Below are 13,424 nucleotides of genomic sequence, written 5' to 3'. Positions count from 1 at the left end.
TGCAGACTTTTAATTATTGCTATTGTTGGGTGGTATTTTGATTTTTGGAATAAAGTTGGCCGTAAAAACGGCATCACTTTTTTCATATAATTTTTTCACGTTATTTTGTGTTTGACTGAGTGTTACCAAAACGGATTGCATTGATAGTTGGGATTTGATTAAAAGCTGATCGGTCGCCAACAATTGTTTCGATGAGGGGGTGACGAGATTTTTCACAAAACCATTTAGACTGCGCCATATATTTATGTTGTTATCAACTAAAAACAAAAATAAAATATTTTTTAAATTTTTCTCTATAGTAATTGTTCAGAACCTACTTAGCTTCCGTTGTAGTAAATTATTAGAATAAATGGTATCTAAATTACTTCGCTGATTATCACTTGCAGCAGCAGCAGCCGCATCCAAACTTTTATCATAAACATCTACCCTCAAAGAAAGTGTTAACAAAATTTTAGTTATATTTCAATAATAATAGTAGCTATTGCACACCTTCATCTGATGAGGTTTCCGAGGCCTCTCCCGGTAATTCCGCAGCCAAAATATTCTATATAAAATAGATACAATTAATTAAATAGTAGATAGAAAGTCATAAACAAGTTTACCTTTTTAAAATTTGGTCCTACACATTCATCCTCAGATTCTGAAGCTTCTCCACGTACAATGTCATTCATGTTAGCCGAAAATTGTATTCAAATTTGTGGAGTTTAAATTGAAGGATCTAACGAACAACTATGAATTTAAATGACAAGAAGGATACAGCGATCTATTCCAAATAAACAAATACCCCTAATACTGGAGCTGGAGGCGACGACACAAATAAAAGCAGCTGTTTCAGTCGATAACTAACTTATCGATAAGCATTGCTTGTGTTAACAGTAAGCGGTGCATGCTTATGCTTCTTCTTATTAGTTTCCTTTTTTACAAATAAATTTGGTAAACGGAAAAGGAGATTTTAAAGAGACTAAAATGCGAATTTAATTAATTGATGAAGAAAAATGTGCGGTTGTTGTATCGCTTTTGTCGACTATTGTGGGGAAATGTCTTCATGTATTGTCTTGTCTACATATCATGCAAGAAGGAAGAAGAAGGATTGGTTATGTTAACAGCCAGCTGAGCATGGTTATGCTTCTTCTTCTTTGTTTTGTTAATTTTCTGTTAGTAATAAACTTTGTCGGCAATTGACAGAAATTTGGCTAAAACGTGAGATTAAATTGATTAAAGGTAATTAAGGAATTAATTTAATAGGAGAATAATTTTTTGAATCGCTCTTGGTCCTTTGGGCTAGATTCTCGTATATGAAATAAATTGACAAAAAATGTGTTCCACAGCTACGCGGAACTCTTGGACTGCGTCCCATTGGCAGATAGGCTACTGATTCGAATCTGATATGTTTTTTAAATCCCAACTTTGAATAACTTCTTCCCGAGGACCAGTTACTTAATTATCATCTTAACATCTTTAAAAAATATATCCGACTTGGATATACATTGGTTCCAACTCAAAGTTCACTAAGGCGGTATGGTTATCACTTCGAAGGCATTGAAGTGCCGATAGAAAAAAAACATTCTATCGAAGTAGTTCACAATAGGTAATTTAAAGGTATATTCTTTAGCATAACCGGTGTTTACATCAGTCCATAGGTTTCCTAAACCTTCTTGTTGTAATCAGTGCGGTTAACGCTATAGGTGGTAAAAAAATTCCAATAGTTCCGAGTTCGGGGCGAATCTTTCATTTTCAGAATCTTATCCCCAGTTATTGCTATTTTTCGTACTCAATAAGCTTTAAGCTTAGATGCATTATTGGCTTTAAGATATTAATTTTATATACCCCCTGAGGGCCCATCACCGATTCACCTCGCCCATTGATTTTTCGAAAATTAAAAAGACAAATTTGTTTCTTCTTATATTGTTTTTATTGGCATTTTGTTATTAAATATAATTGCTTTTCAATTGAAAATCTCCATCTATTTTCATAAAATCATCACAATTTCCGTTTACAGGAGGTTATCTGAAAAGATAAAAAATATCTTGGTTAAAAAAATTTGAGTCAAATTGAGAAAAGAAAAATGTTTAAAATTTGTTTTCAGTTAGAAAATTGGTTACATGGTTTGTTTGTTCAAATGAACTATACTAATAATAAAACATCATGGTGGAAAAAGGTTTCAATAGTCTAAAAGTGAAAAAATATTCAAAATTTACCTTTAATTCCAAGAATGTTGGAGGACAGTCCCACAACGAAGTATTCCACCAAACTTTAATACAGGACATTAGTATTAGCTGTAAGAGAAATGCAAAAGATTACTTAGATTTTTATAAACAATAAGAAATATATAAATTATAAGTAAGGCAATATTAAATGTCAGAATCCTTTTGGTTTAATTTGAATGTGTGATCGTCATAGATTTCATTCAGATTAAAGTTGTCATCATAAACGAGTTAAAAAAAGCAATGATAAAAAAAAGAATTTCAAATTACCTTTTGATTTGGGAAGAGTTTACTGTTTTGGCCACTAGTGTTGTGTGAAAAAGGTATTGCCAAATTCTACGGGAAAAGTTTGCCCCCCTTTGCAGCATTAAATCATTTCAAACTTCTGTCACATCATAATTCTGAAAAAAGAAAAATCAATATTATTTTCAAATCTTTTTTGGCAACTTATAGGTATATTGAAATATATATTTTGTATAAATTTCAGAATCCTTTTGGTTTAATTTGAATGTGTGATCAGCATAGATTTTTTGATCAGATTAAATGTATCATCACATACAAGTTTATTTTTTTAATTAAAATATTTTCAAAATTCCAAATACATACCATTTTATTGGCCGATCATGAGAAGGGCGCTCGGGCGGTAGTCAATATGTATCCGAGTATAGCCACATCTAATTATTCCTAAAATATAAAAAAAGAAACCCGATTTAGTCAACGAAACAAATTTTAAGAAAATAAATTTTCATATAAAAATAGATGTCAGTCATGAAAAATTTACAGCATGATTTTTTAATTTGGGTTCGACTCAGTAGAGGGACCCTGAGATGGGTAAAAATCATCATAATAAAAAAATATATCGATGCCAGTAAAAATATAAATATTCCAAAACACTAACCTTCAATGTGGAAGAATGAACTTCATCCTGCCTCGTCATATTCAGCAGTTTCATTTGTAGTCTGTAAAAGAAAAAAAAATAATTTTAGTACAAATCATTACACATTTAAAAATCATACATATTGTAAAATAATGGTATCAGTTAAAAATGTAACAGCATGGTTTTTAAAAAAGGGTTCGACTCAGTAGAGGGACCCTGAGATGGGATAAATCATCAGTTTAATGTTTTTTTTTAACTGTACGAAGAAAATCTGATAAAAAAACTTACCCTATCTTTGATTGAGATCACATTTTGTTGTTCACGGATTTGGTTTCATTATTTTTCTCGGGACAAGAAGCATCATGTTGCAATCTAAAAAAAAAAATACAAAATATTAATATATTGTCTTTTAACAAGTCTCGTGTCGAAAACACGTGCTTTTTAAAAATCAATTCAGTTGGCCGTTCTTATCTATCGTCAATTTATTGTTATAAAGCATATTTCAATACAAAAATTTAATGTGAAACATTAAAAAATGCAGTTCATTATGCTTTATATTTTTCGGACATGGAACAATCATCAGTTGTCTATGTATTACTAATCAAATTTTTATTTTTTTGTTTAAATTTTTACCTTTTATATTTTTATCTTCCTCCGCGCAGAGCCACACAACCGCACACTTTGAACGACGAATGTAAAAGAACACTTTGTGACGTAAATGTGAAAATCAATGGAAACGACGTGAAGTTGGCTGCAGTTAAAACACTACAACCAGTTGACGCCAGAGAGCGCCATTTTCTCACAATGGTGGTGAATCTTGGAGTGTAGCGTATGGCAACATTGTTTGACACAATTAAATGGTCAATTGTCAATGGTCGTTATTTATAGCACAAATCATTTTTCTTTTTGTATAGTAGTGAAAATTTTTAGGAAAATAATGCAAAATATAAATGATGTAAGATTATTTATCTTTCAAATGACATATTTATAGCATAAACAGAAGAGCAGGTTTTTTTAAACTGTTTTTTTAGATGCATGATTGTATTGGCGGTATCAAGTTCAAACCACACAGAGTTATGTTTGAAATTAGACTACTATGGCGATGAATTTTTTAAAAAAAATTAATAGCACGTGCATTTTTTAACAATATTTTTTTACACAATAAAAAATATATATTTTTTTCAAAAGAATACTTTTTCAAAGGCTAAACAAGGCGTAGATTTTTTAAAGAATATTTTGTCAAAGGCTCAATAAGTCGTGGATTTTTTAAAGAATATTATTTTCAAAAGCTCTATAAGCGTGGATTTTTTAAGAGTACTTTTTAAAGAATATTTTTTTCAAAGGCTCTATAAGGCGTGGATTTTTTAAGAGTATTTTTTAAAGAATATTTTTTTCAAAGGCTCTATAAGGCGTAGATTTTTTAAGAGTATTTTTTAAAGAATATTTTTTTCAAAGAAAGGCGTATTTTTTCAATGGATTGAATTTTTTAAAGAATATTTTTTCAAAGGATGGATTTTTTAAAGAATATTTTTTCAAGGGATGAATTTTTTAAAGAATATTTTTTCAAGGGATGAATTTTTTAAAGATTTTTTTTTCAAGGGATTGATTTTTAAAGAATATTTTTTCAAGGGATTGATTTTTTAAAGAACATTTTTTCAAGGGATTGATTTTTTAAAGAATATTTTTCAAGAATTTTAAAGCTCGATTTTAAAGAATATTTTTTTTTCAAAGGCAGGATTCTGTGGATTTTTTAAAGTATATTTTTTCAAAGACTCATCGCAGTTTTTAAAGAATGTTTTTTTAATTAACAATAAAGTGTGGTTTTAATTATTATTTTTAATTAACAACAAAATGTAGCTTTATTCATTCAGATTTTTTGTATTTTTTTTATAAATATTTCTTCATTGATTTTAATTATTTATTTAAATATTTTTAAGATTTTTTTAATGATTTTCTTAAATTAGAAACAAAGTGTTATTTATTAATTATAATTAATAAAAATAAGTTAAACATTTTTTTAAATGATTTTTAGTTAATAATTGGCCTGATTTCAATGATTTTTTATTACCCAAACGTGAATTTTCTAAAAAACATATTTTCCAAAGCATTTCCCATCAATTGTTTGTTTGGTTGCCGTGTCAGTTACATTTCATGAACATTTCTGTAATTCACCATGCATTGATGACCCGGGCGAAGCAAAAATACAACAGTGCATTGGAATTTGGCGGGAATGATGGCAATATTCTGGAAATGTCATTTTGTTCGCAAAACAGTTTCATTTTTTTGTTAGCAACATCTTTTTAATAACACAACACTTAAGCACCAACAAAAATTCTTAATCATTTTTACAACAATCATAAAAAAGAAATTGTAACTTCTTATTTGGGTGTAAACGAACGAAGTAAGTAAAACATATGATTGTTTATGAAATTAATTTTGTTTTGTGCAGGCAAGAAATTTCATGACTGTTCTTTTGTTTGTCTTGCAGGCGCAATTTTTTTTTGCATTGTATTGCGAAAAGTCAAACCACGCCAGCGAGAAGTGTTTTTTGTTAATTGAAATCCATCACAGAAGTCGAAGCGGAACGTCGGTCGCACACTCACACAAATATGGCGAAAGTTCACATAACAAATGTTGTGGTACTGGACAATCCCAGCAGTTTCTTTAATCCCTTTCAATTTGAGCTGACATTTGAATGCATCGAAGAGCTGAAAGAAGACTTGGAATGGAAAATGATTTATGTTGGGTCGGCTGAGTCAGAGGAATACGATCAAGTGTTGGATACAATTTATGTGGGACCGGTGCCGGAAGGCCGACACATATTTGTATTTCAGGCCGATCCACCAGATGTCACCAAAATCCCCGAACAAGATGCGGTGGGGGTGACAATTGTTTTGCTGACATGCTCGTATCGCGGTCAGGAATTTGTACGTGTCGGATATTTTGTGAACAATGAATATACAGATCCGGAAATGCGTGAAAATCCACCACCAAAACCACTCTATAATCAATTGACCCGCAATATTTTGGCCACAAAACCCAGAGTGACCCGTTTTAAAATCAATTGGGATGATACACCATCAAATGGTCTGACAAATGGCAATGGTGAACATCACATGGACAATGAAATGCATTGTGGTGGTGCGGAGGCAACAATGAATGGTTGCGGCGAATCAACAACGGGGGCAACTGGCGGCGACTCAAATAGCGTCCATTCAGACGCTCTGGAAGCGAACATGGATGAAAACAGTTTGGCAATGCCATTGGAAAATGGAGTCACCGCCTTAAATGAAAATTCAAACTCTTTAGCTATGGAATGTTAGGTTTATGTGTTAATATTATTACTACTACTGCCTGCCGGCCGACCACCGTTAATGTGGGGTAGATATTATTATCATTATTATTTAAAACGATAATTATTTTCATTTTAATTTTAAATTTAGTTGTATTTTCTGAAACCACACAAAAAATCAAGGAAGGAAAAAAATAGTTTTGTACGTTTGCTGTTAAGGAAAATTTGGGAAGCGGCTCATGAACCTTTTTTTTCTGAAAGTACAGTCTTCGAAATTCCATCAAATAATTTTTAACAACTAATAGATTCTCTCTCTCGCTCACACACACACACACATACTCACCGAAAAAGGATCTCATGTCGCGCTGCATATTATTTTTTTTGAGCAGAAAGCGTTGGAGTACCGTTTCCTAAGTTTTCTGAACCAAAATTTCTTTTCATTGTTTTTTTTTCTGTATTGAACCACCTCAAATGTTTATGTTAAAAAAAAATATTCCTAGAAAAACAACAATATCGTTTCACCATTATATTTATCTAATTCTTAGTTTATATACCTATTTACTTTAATGTAACTTGTAATAATTATTTTAAAACTTAAAAAAAAGAAATCAAAAAAATTAATTTCAAAAATATACAAAAAATTTTTAATGAAGATTATTTATATATTTTTTAGGATAAATGTAAAAAAAATTGTGTGAATATTTGTTCGAGGCGTGGATTTTTTAAAAAAATATATTTTTTCAGGAGTGGATTAAAAAAAATAAAAAATTTAAAAAGTCCATGCCTTAAAAAAGTATTTTTATAAAAAGTCCACGCCTAAAAAATATTGTTTTAAAAAGTCCACGCCCAAAATTTTTTTTTTAAAGTCCGCGTCTTTATTTTTTTTAAGTTCACGCCTAAAAAATTATTATTTTTTTTAAAGTCCACGCCTAAAAAAATATTTTTTTTTTAAAAGTCCACGCCTTAATTTTTTTTTTAAAAGTCCACGCCTAAAAAATATTTTTTTAAAAAGTGCACGCCTTAAATTTTTTTTTTAAAGTCCACGCCTAAAAAAATATTTTTTTTTAAGTCCGCTCCTGAATTTTTTCTAAAGTCCACGCCTAAAAAATATTTTTCTTAAAAAGTCCACGCCTAAAAAAATATTTTTTTAAAAAGTCCACGCCTAAAAAAATATTTTTTTAAAAAGTCCACGCCTAAAAAAATATTTTTTTAAAAAGTCCACGCCTAAAAAAATATTTTTTAAAAAGTCCACGCCTAAAAAATATTTTTTAAAAAAGTCCACGCTTAAATTTTTTTTTTAAGTCCGCGCCCTAATTTTTTTAAATCCACGCCTTAAATATCCAAGGCTAAAAAAATATTTTTTTAAAAAATCCACGCCCAAAAAAATTTTTTTTTTGATTAAAAAAATATATTTTTACCAAATAAGATCAAGGCTTGGATTAAAAAAAAAATGAAAAGAGTTTTTAAATTTTTTCTCAAATAAAATAAATTTTATTTATTTTTTTTCAAATTTCAAAAATAAACAACGACAAATTTGTTATCTCTCTCTCTCCATAAAATTAACCACAATATTCCTGACATATTTCATCGGCTGTGGGCGCCACCGCCTTCCGTTTACAACGCTTCTCCTTCTGGCGTATCTGACGTATCCTCCGCATATATTCGATGACATCATGCAACTGCTGGAAACAAAGTAGACCCGCCGTGCCCAAACTTAAATCTAAGTGTCGGAACCGATTGACATTACAGGTGCAACCATCGAAAAGGTAATAAGCGTGAGGACGCTCCTGACCCCGTTCATCCTTTTCTCCACCGTTCGTAAAGCATCGAAATACCACAAAATTACCCCAGGGTGTCATGGCCAATAGGCGATCGGCACGACTAAAGCCGGCCAACAACAATTTCGATAGACTTTCATAGCTGCCATTTTCCGAACCCACCACAGCCATATCGAGCGGGCATTTAAAATAGCCTGGATAACGATTCGGATTGGGTATCGTTGTTGTACAGAAACGTTTAATATCGAAGAGTGATTCCGTTTCATGTTCATTGTCGGCTTCGTGGCCACAGGCGGAGGATTTGGGGTAGTGGGATTTTTTGGAGGATGTCTTGGGAACTTCCAAGGTATCGCCGGCAAGAGCGGCTGGAGTTTCACTGGGCATTAACTTGGCCTCAACTTGTTTGTCGTGTTTCACAACTTCGGGGGGTTTGCTTATCGGGGTTGTTGGTGGTTTTTCCAGCCCTTGACCCTCCGCCGGTATTTTCTTCTTCTCTTCATTTTCCGATTTCTTTTTGTCCCCGGTTTCTTCCAGGTTGGTAGTTCCTTTAGAAGGTTTATCCCCCTCTTCGGATTCTTTATGGGTATCCTTTTTGTTCGCCTCCTTGCTGGCATTTTTGTCCTCCATTTTTGATTTTTCCGTTTTCAATTTGCTTTCATCTCCCGGAGGTTTTGACGGATTTTTCTCCTTTCCCAAGGCCTCATTTTCCTGATTTTTGTTCTCCTCATCCTCCATTGACTCCCCAGCCTTTTTGCGTTCCTTGGCCTTTTGACCACCACCAGATTTTTTGTCCCCTTTCCCAGCGGATTTTTTGGATTTTTTCGTTATCTTGGCCTTACCACCCTTACCGGAACCTGCTCCACCTCCTTTACCTTTTTTATTATCCTCCTCTCCACTCGAAGATGATTCTAAGCCCTCCATTTCTTCTTCTTCTCCGCCGCCGCCGGCCTCTTCTTCCTCCAAACCCAGTTCACCCTCACTCGATGAGGTTCTCAGCTCCAATTCATCCACATCCGATAAGAGATCCTCATCTTCATAATCACTGATCTCGGCCAAGAGGTTGTGGCAGAAGTCATCGGATTCTTCAAAACAGACATGTTCATTTAGGGATTGCACTTCCACATTGGAATTCAAATCCTCCTCCTCTTCCTTCTGATCTCTCTTCGCAATTTTCAAAATCCTCAGGCTGTGTATGCGGAACGGACTACTTCGATTTGAATCGAGCAGAATATGTTGCAGGGTATTAAGGAACACCTCCATGCAGCCGAACATCCTCAGAGTCCCACTTTTTTCCATTTCCTCATAGCTGCCCGCTGCCGAAGTATCCGGCTGACCCAAAATCCGATGACGAAATGGATCGAAGAGATATATGAAATCATTTTTCCTCCAAATGGCATAAAATTGATAATTGATTTGCAGTAACAGCTGATTATCCCCATCCACAAAGGCCTTGCCTATGTGATCCGCCATTTCCGAATACCGATAACCCGGCACACATCTCCAAAATCCATCATATTTTGATGCCAACAAATCGATACGCACTCTATATTGGGCCATATCAAAAAGGTGGGGGAAATCCAGGACATTTATTGCGCCACCACCACCCTGCATCGGACACGAAGCCCAATATGCCTGTTGACAAAATCTTACACCATAACACATTATCTTATCCAAGATTTTCATATTCCAGGTGGCTGGATGATCCAATTTGGAGACCACAATTGCCATTACCCCGGCGGGAAGGGCACTTCGATTCCTTAGCAGATCCTTCGGGTTCAATGACAAATGCAATGAGGCCTTCAAATAGGCATAATCCTCATTGACACACTCCCATTGTTGCAATCTCAGTCCATAGTCCCGCTGTACCACCTCTCCCGATGGCATTTGGACCTTAACCATTTTCATTTCTCGCAGCGAAAATGAATCGATTTTGGGGAGATTTGTAAGACCCACTAAAAGGTGACGTACATTTTCCAAATTTTGCACACACACCAACATGGCCATACCCTTTTCACGATCCGATTGGAAATCCATACGGCGACCGCATACATCCAATATCATATAGGCACCCTGGGAACGCCACAGCAGGACATAAATGACATTGCCGAAGGTCAGGAGGCCATATTTGTAGCTCTTGAAAAATTTACGAAGCGAATTTTTTAAATCCCTAAATGGTAACTCTCCTTCATCACCTCCAACATCCTCATGATCACCCTTGGCTCCATTATCATCACCCATTCGGAATTTCCTCATCAATTCCACATGAAAGCCACAGCCGGACATTTGAAATTCTCTTTGTATCCGCTGCTCACTTTCCGAATATATTTCCAAGGGTGATTCCAAGGCGTTCCCCTCCTTTTCCGATTGGGTATACAAGGCCAAACCTTCACGCAGCAGCTCATCAAGTAGTTCGCTGGTCCACATATATTCCGGATTGAGATAAAGTCTGGCAAATGCTTTAAAATAGGTGGCATATCGGGCCAGGGCAATATCACCCGGTTTACCCTCACTTTTGAAATTGATGCTGGACGCCAACATACCCACCGTCGAACCGAGGGAATTTTTATTGGGATCTTTGGCTTTGATAACTGGAAGGGTTAAAAAAATCGGGTTTAAAAAAATTTGGACTTGGACATATTTTCAAGGCGACGATTTTTTTAAACAAATATTTTTACAAGTCGTGGATTTTTTTAAATATTTTTTTTTAATATTTTTAAAGTTTTTGTTTTAGAAAAAAATTTTTTATTCCAATACTTACCTCTTGCCGGACAGGGATAATTGGGAAACGGTGTTGTATCGTGGTCACCATACATTTGACAATTTTTCGTATTGCAAATTAGTAAATCGGCATTTTGTGGTTCGAATTTTTGCCTAAAATAAAAATGTTGAATAAAAATTTTGATGTAATAAAACTTTACAATTCCCCCTAACCATTGGTGCAAAAATTATGAAAATCGGTTCAGAAGTTTCTGAGTTATTTGCATTTGAAATCAACCATGTTCCGAACTACACCCTACTGTTCGATGCTGGGCACCTGTTAACAGAAAATGAAAAATCACACAAAAATGCATATTTAAACAGAGGCATTTTTTGTCTTCTTCTTCTTCCGTAATGGCTGCTGTTGGTTTGTAAACAAAAACTGTAGCATACTTTTAGGCTCAAGATCTGACACTATGATAGGTGAATTCAAATGCAAATAACGCAGCGGAAACTTAACCGATTTTCCAAAATGGTGCACCAATAGGTCGGGGGAATTCTAAAGTTTTATGAAATATTTAATATATATATATATATATAACTTTATGTTTTAAAAGAAACAATAAGCACTATTTGAAAGTTCAAAGACATTTGGAATATCGACTGAGGGTATAATTAATATTGGAAATTTTATCACAAAGACTTAAATAAATTTCGAAAACTTTACACTTACTTGCCACACATTTCAATACGCGGTGAATTTTGACATGAATTTTGCGGTCGATTCATTTTTTAATAAGAAATAAGAATAATTAATTTTGAAGTACTGAAATTAATTTTTAATTAGTTTTTGGTAAAAAAAAAAAGATTTTGATTTTTTTTTACAAAAGCACGTTATATTAATATTAGTTTTTATTATTAATAAAATTAATTATTGTTTAGCCTATTTGGTCTTATTAAAAAAATACAATTTTTTATGAAATTTTATTTTTATTGCAAATAAACAACAAATACAATTTTAATTTGACAAATGACAAACATAGCAGAGTTTCGGTTTTTCAACATTTCCCCTTAACAATAGTTCTGTTCCCCTACATGGAAAACTGGTAAAAATTTCAATATTTTTGACTCGGAAAAAATTAATACCAGGTATTTAATAAAGAGCCACCAAATTTTTAAAAATATTTTTTAAAGAAAAAAATATTGAAAATATTTCTGAAAGATTTTTTTTTTAATTTTAAAGAGTTGACAGCAACTGTTTCTTTGCTGCCATTGCATTCCGTTACGTACGTTGGCTGCAATGTAAACAACAACAACAGTACTGTTAACAGCAGCTGTTGCTGTGTTGCCATGAGTGAGGGAGAGAGAGGGAGAATTACTCAGACCTCGGCCATTACACTGTGAACGGCGTTAGTTGTCAAAAAAAAAGGCGTTGACTGCAATGTAACAGAGCTCGTTAACAGTAGCTGTTGTTGTGTCGCCAGGGAAAGGTGAGATGGAGAGAGAGATAACTCAGCCCTTTGTCATTACATTGTGAACGAACGCCGTTGACTGCCGCTGTTGTTTGAAAAGAGATTTAATTTTCTTTGTAAAGTAAAGGAAAATACAAATTAAAAAAAATAAAGAAATAAATAAAACAAATACAATTTTAATTTGAAATGACAAGCATAGTAGAGTTTTGAATTTTAACCATTTGCCTTGACAATAGTGCTGTTCCCGTACTGAAAAACTGGTAAAACATTTAAATTTTTTACTCGAAAAAATAATGAATAGCAGATTTTAATAAAGAGCCACCAATTGGCATGGATTTCTCAAATATCTTTTTTTAATTTTTTTAAATAGCCACCAAGCGGTGTAGATTTTTTAAAAATATATCTTTTACTTCCCCATTTTTTTGAATAAAACAAATTTGTTTTTATTTTTTAAATGTGTTTTTTCTCAATTTTTGTTTTCTTCAGTTTTATTTTTTATTTTCTTTTTGTATGTATAGTACTATTTGTGTTGTTGTTTGTTTTTTAATATTTTTTAATTAATAATAAGTAATATGCCTTATTTATTTTAATGTCATTATAATTTTTTTTCAATATTTTCTTTTTCTCACCACAAATACTTTTATTTCAATCTCGTTATTATATATATGTTTGTATGTATATGTAATAGTATTTAATAATTGTATTTGTATTTCGTGTATATAAGCTAAAAATGTATTAAGTATGTGTGTCTGTGTGTGTGTGTGGGTCAGCTTAAAATAATTTTCGTTTTTTTTTTGTTTTTTAAATTTGCATATTACATATCATCTTACTTAATTATAAAGTAATTATTTGTTTGTTTTTTGTATATAATTTTGTTGTTGTTGTGTTATTCTTAATTAATTTTTTGTTTTCTTCTTTCATTTTTATTATAATAACATGTCATCAAAAAATTTGTATTTTTTAATAATGCAGCACAAAAAAATAATTATAAATTTCGTTTGTTTGCAGTTGTTGTTGTTTCTTTCTTCAATATATATTTTTTGCATTAAGGCACTCAAGCAAAGATTTTGTGCAAGTATATAAATATATTATAACTGATTGTTG

The 13,424-nt window shown here is 32.6% G+C and overlaps 2 protein-coding genes, 1 long non-coding RNA gene and 2 other non-coding genes across 5 annotated transcripts; 1 reads left to right on the top strand and 4 right to left on the bottom strand.

The window, feature by feature from the left end:
• Positions 1–396: 396 nt before the first annotated feature.
• On the bottom strand, positions 397–676 carry LOC133323384 (uncharacterized). Its single transcript, XR_009754080.1, has 3 exons — positions 603–676; positions 490–544; positions 397–422 (listed from the first exon to the last, which is right to left on the bottom strand). It is a non-coding gene; the product is annotated as an uncharacterized LOC133323384 (long non-coding RNA).
• A 1,676-nt stretch (positions 677–2,352) lies between these two features.
• Positions 2,353–2,434, bottom strand: LOC133323398 (small nucleolar RNA Me28S-Cm3227). The gene has a single exon (XR_009754082.1). It is a non-coding gene; the product is annotated as a small nucleolar RNA Me28S-Cm3227 (small nucleolar RNA).
• Positions 2,435–2,681: 247 nt separating this feature from the next.
• On the bottom strand, positions 2,682–2,765 carry LOC133323397 (small nucleolar RNA Me28S-Cm3227). The gene has a single exon (XR_009754081.1). It is a non-coding gene; the product is annotated as a small nucleolar RNA Me28S-Cm3227 (small nucleolar RNA).
• Positions 2,766–5,681: 2,916 nt separating this feature from the next.
• On the top strand, positions 5,682–6,407 carry LOC133323385 (histone chaperone asf1). The gene has a single exon (XM_061532316.1). It carries the CDS (start codon positions 5,691–5,693, stop codon positions 6,402–6,404), a length of 714 nt encoding a protein of 237 aa, XP_061388300.1. The 5' UTR covers positions 5,682–5,690; the 3' UTR covers positions 6,405–6,407.
• Positions 6,408–7,932: 1,525 nt separating this feature from the next.
• On the bottom strand, positions 7,933–10,734 carry LOC133323392 (uncharacterized). Its single transcript, XM_061532322.1, has one exon. It carries the CDS (start codon positions 10,687–10,689, stop codon positions 7,933–7,935), a length of 2,757 nt encoding a protein of 918 aa, XP_061388306.1. The 5' UTR covers positions 10,690–10,734.
• Between the last annotated feature and the right edge of the window lie 2,690 nt (positions 10,735–13,424).

This window comes from Musca vetustissima, unplaced genomic scaffold, assembly GCF_032173495.1.
Source record: "Musca vetustissima isolate MV318-11 ecotype Yass unplaced genomic scaffold, APGP_CSIRO_Mvet_v1 utg26911, whole genome shotgun sequence".
NCBI lineage: Eukaryota > Metazoa > Arthropoda > Insecta > Diptera > Muscidae > Musca > Musca vetustissima.
This window is presented reverse-complemented; position numbering and strand designations above follow the sequence as displayed.

Coding starts and splice junctions, on each gene's coding strand:
- LOC133323385 (XM_061532316.1), top strand. CDS start 5,691: ATGGCGAAAGTTCACATAACAAATGTTGTGGTACTGGACAATCCCAGC.
- LOC133323392 (XM_061532322.1), bottom strand. CDS start 10,689: ATGTTGGCGTCCAGCATCAATTTCAAAAGTGAGGGTAAACCGGGTGAT.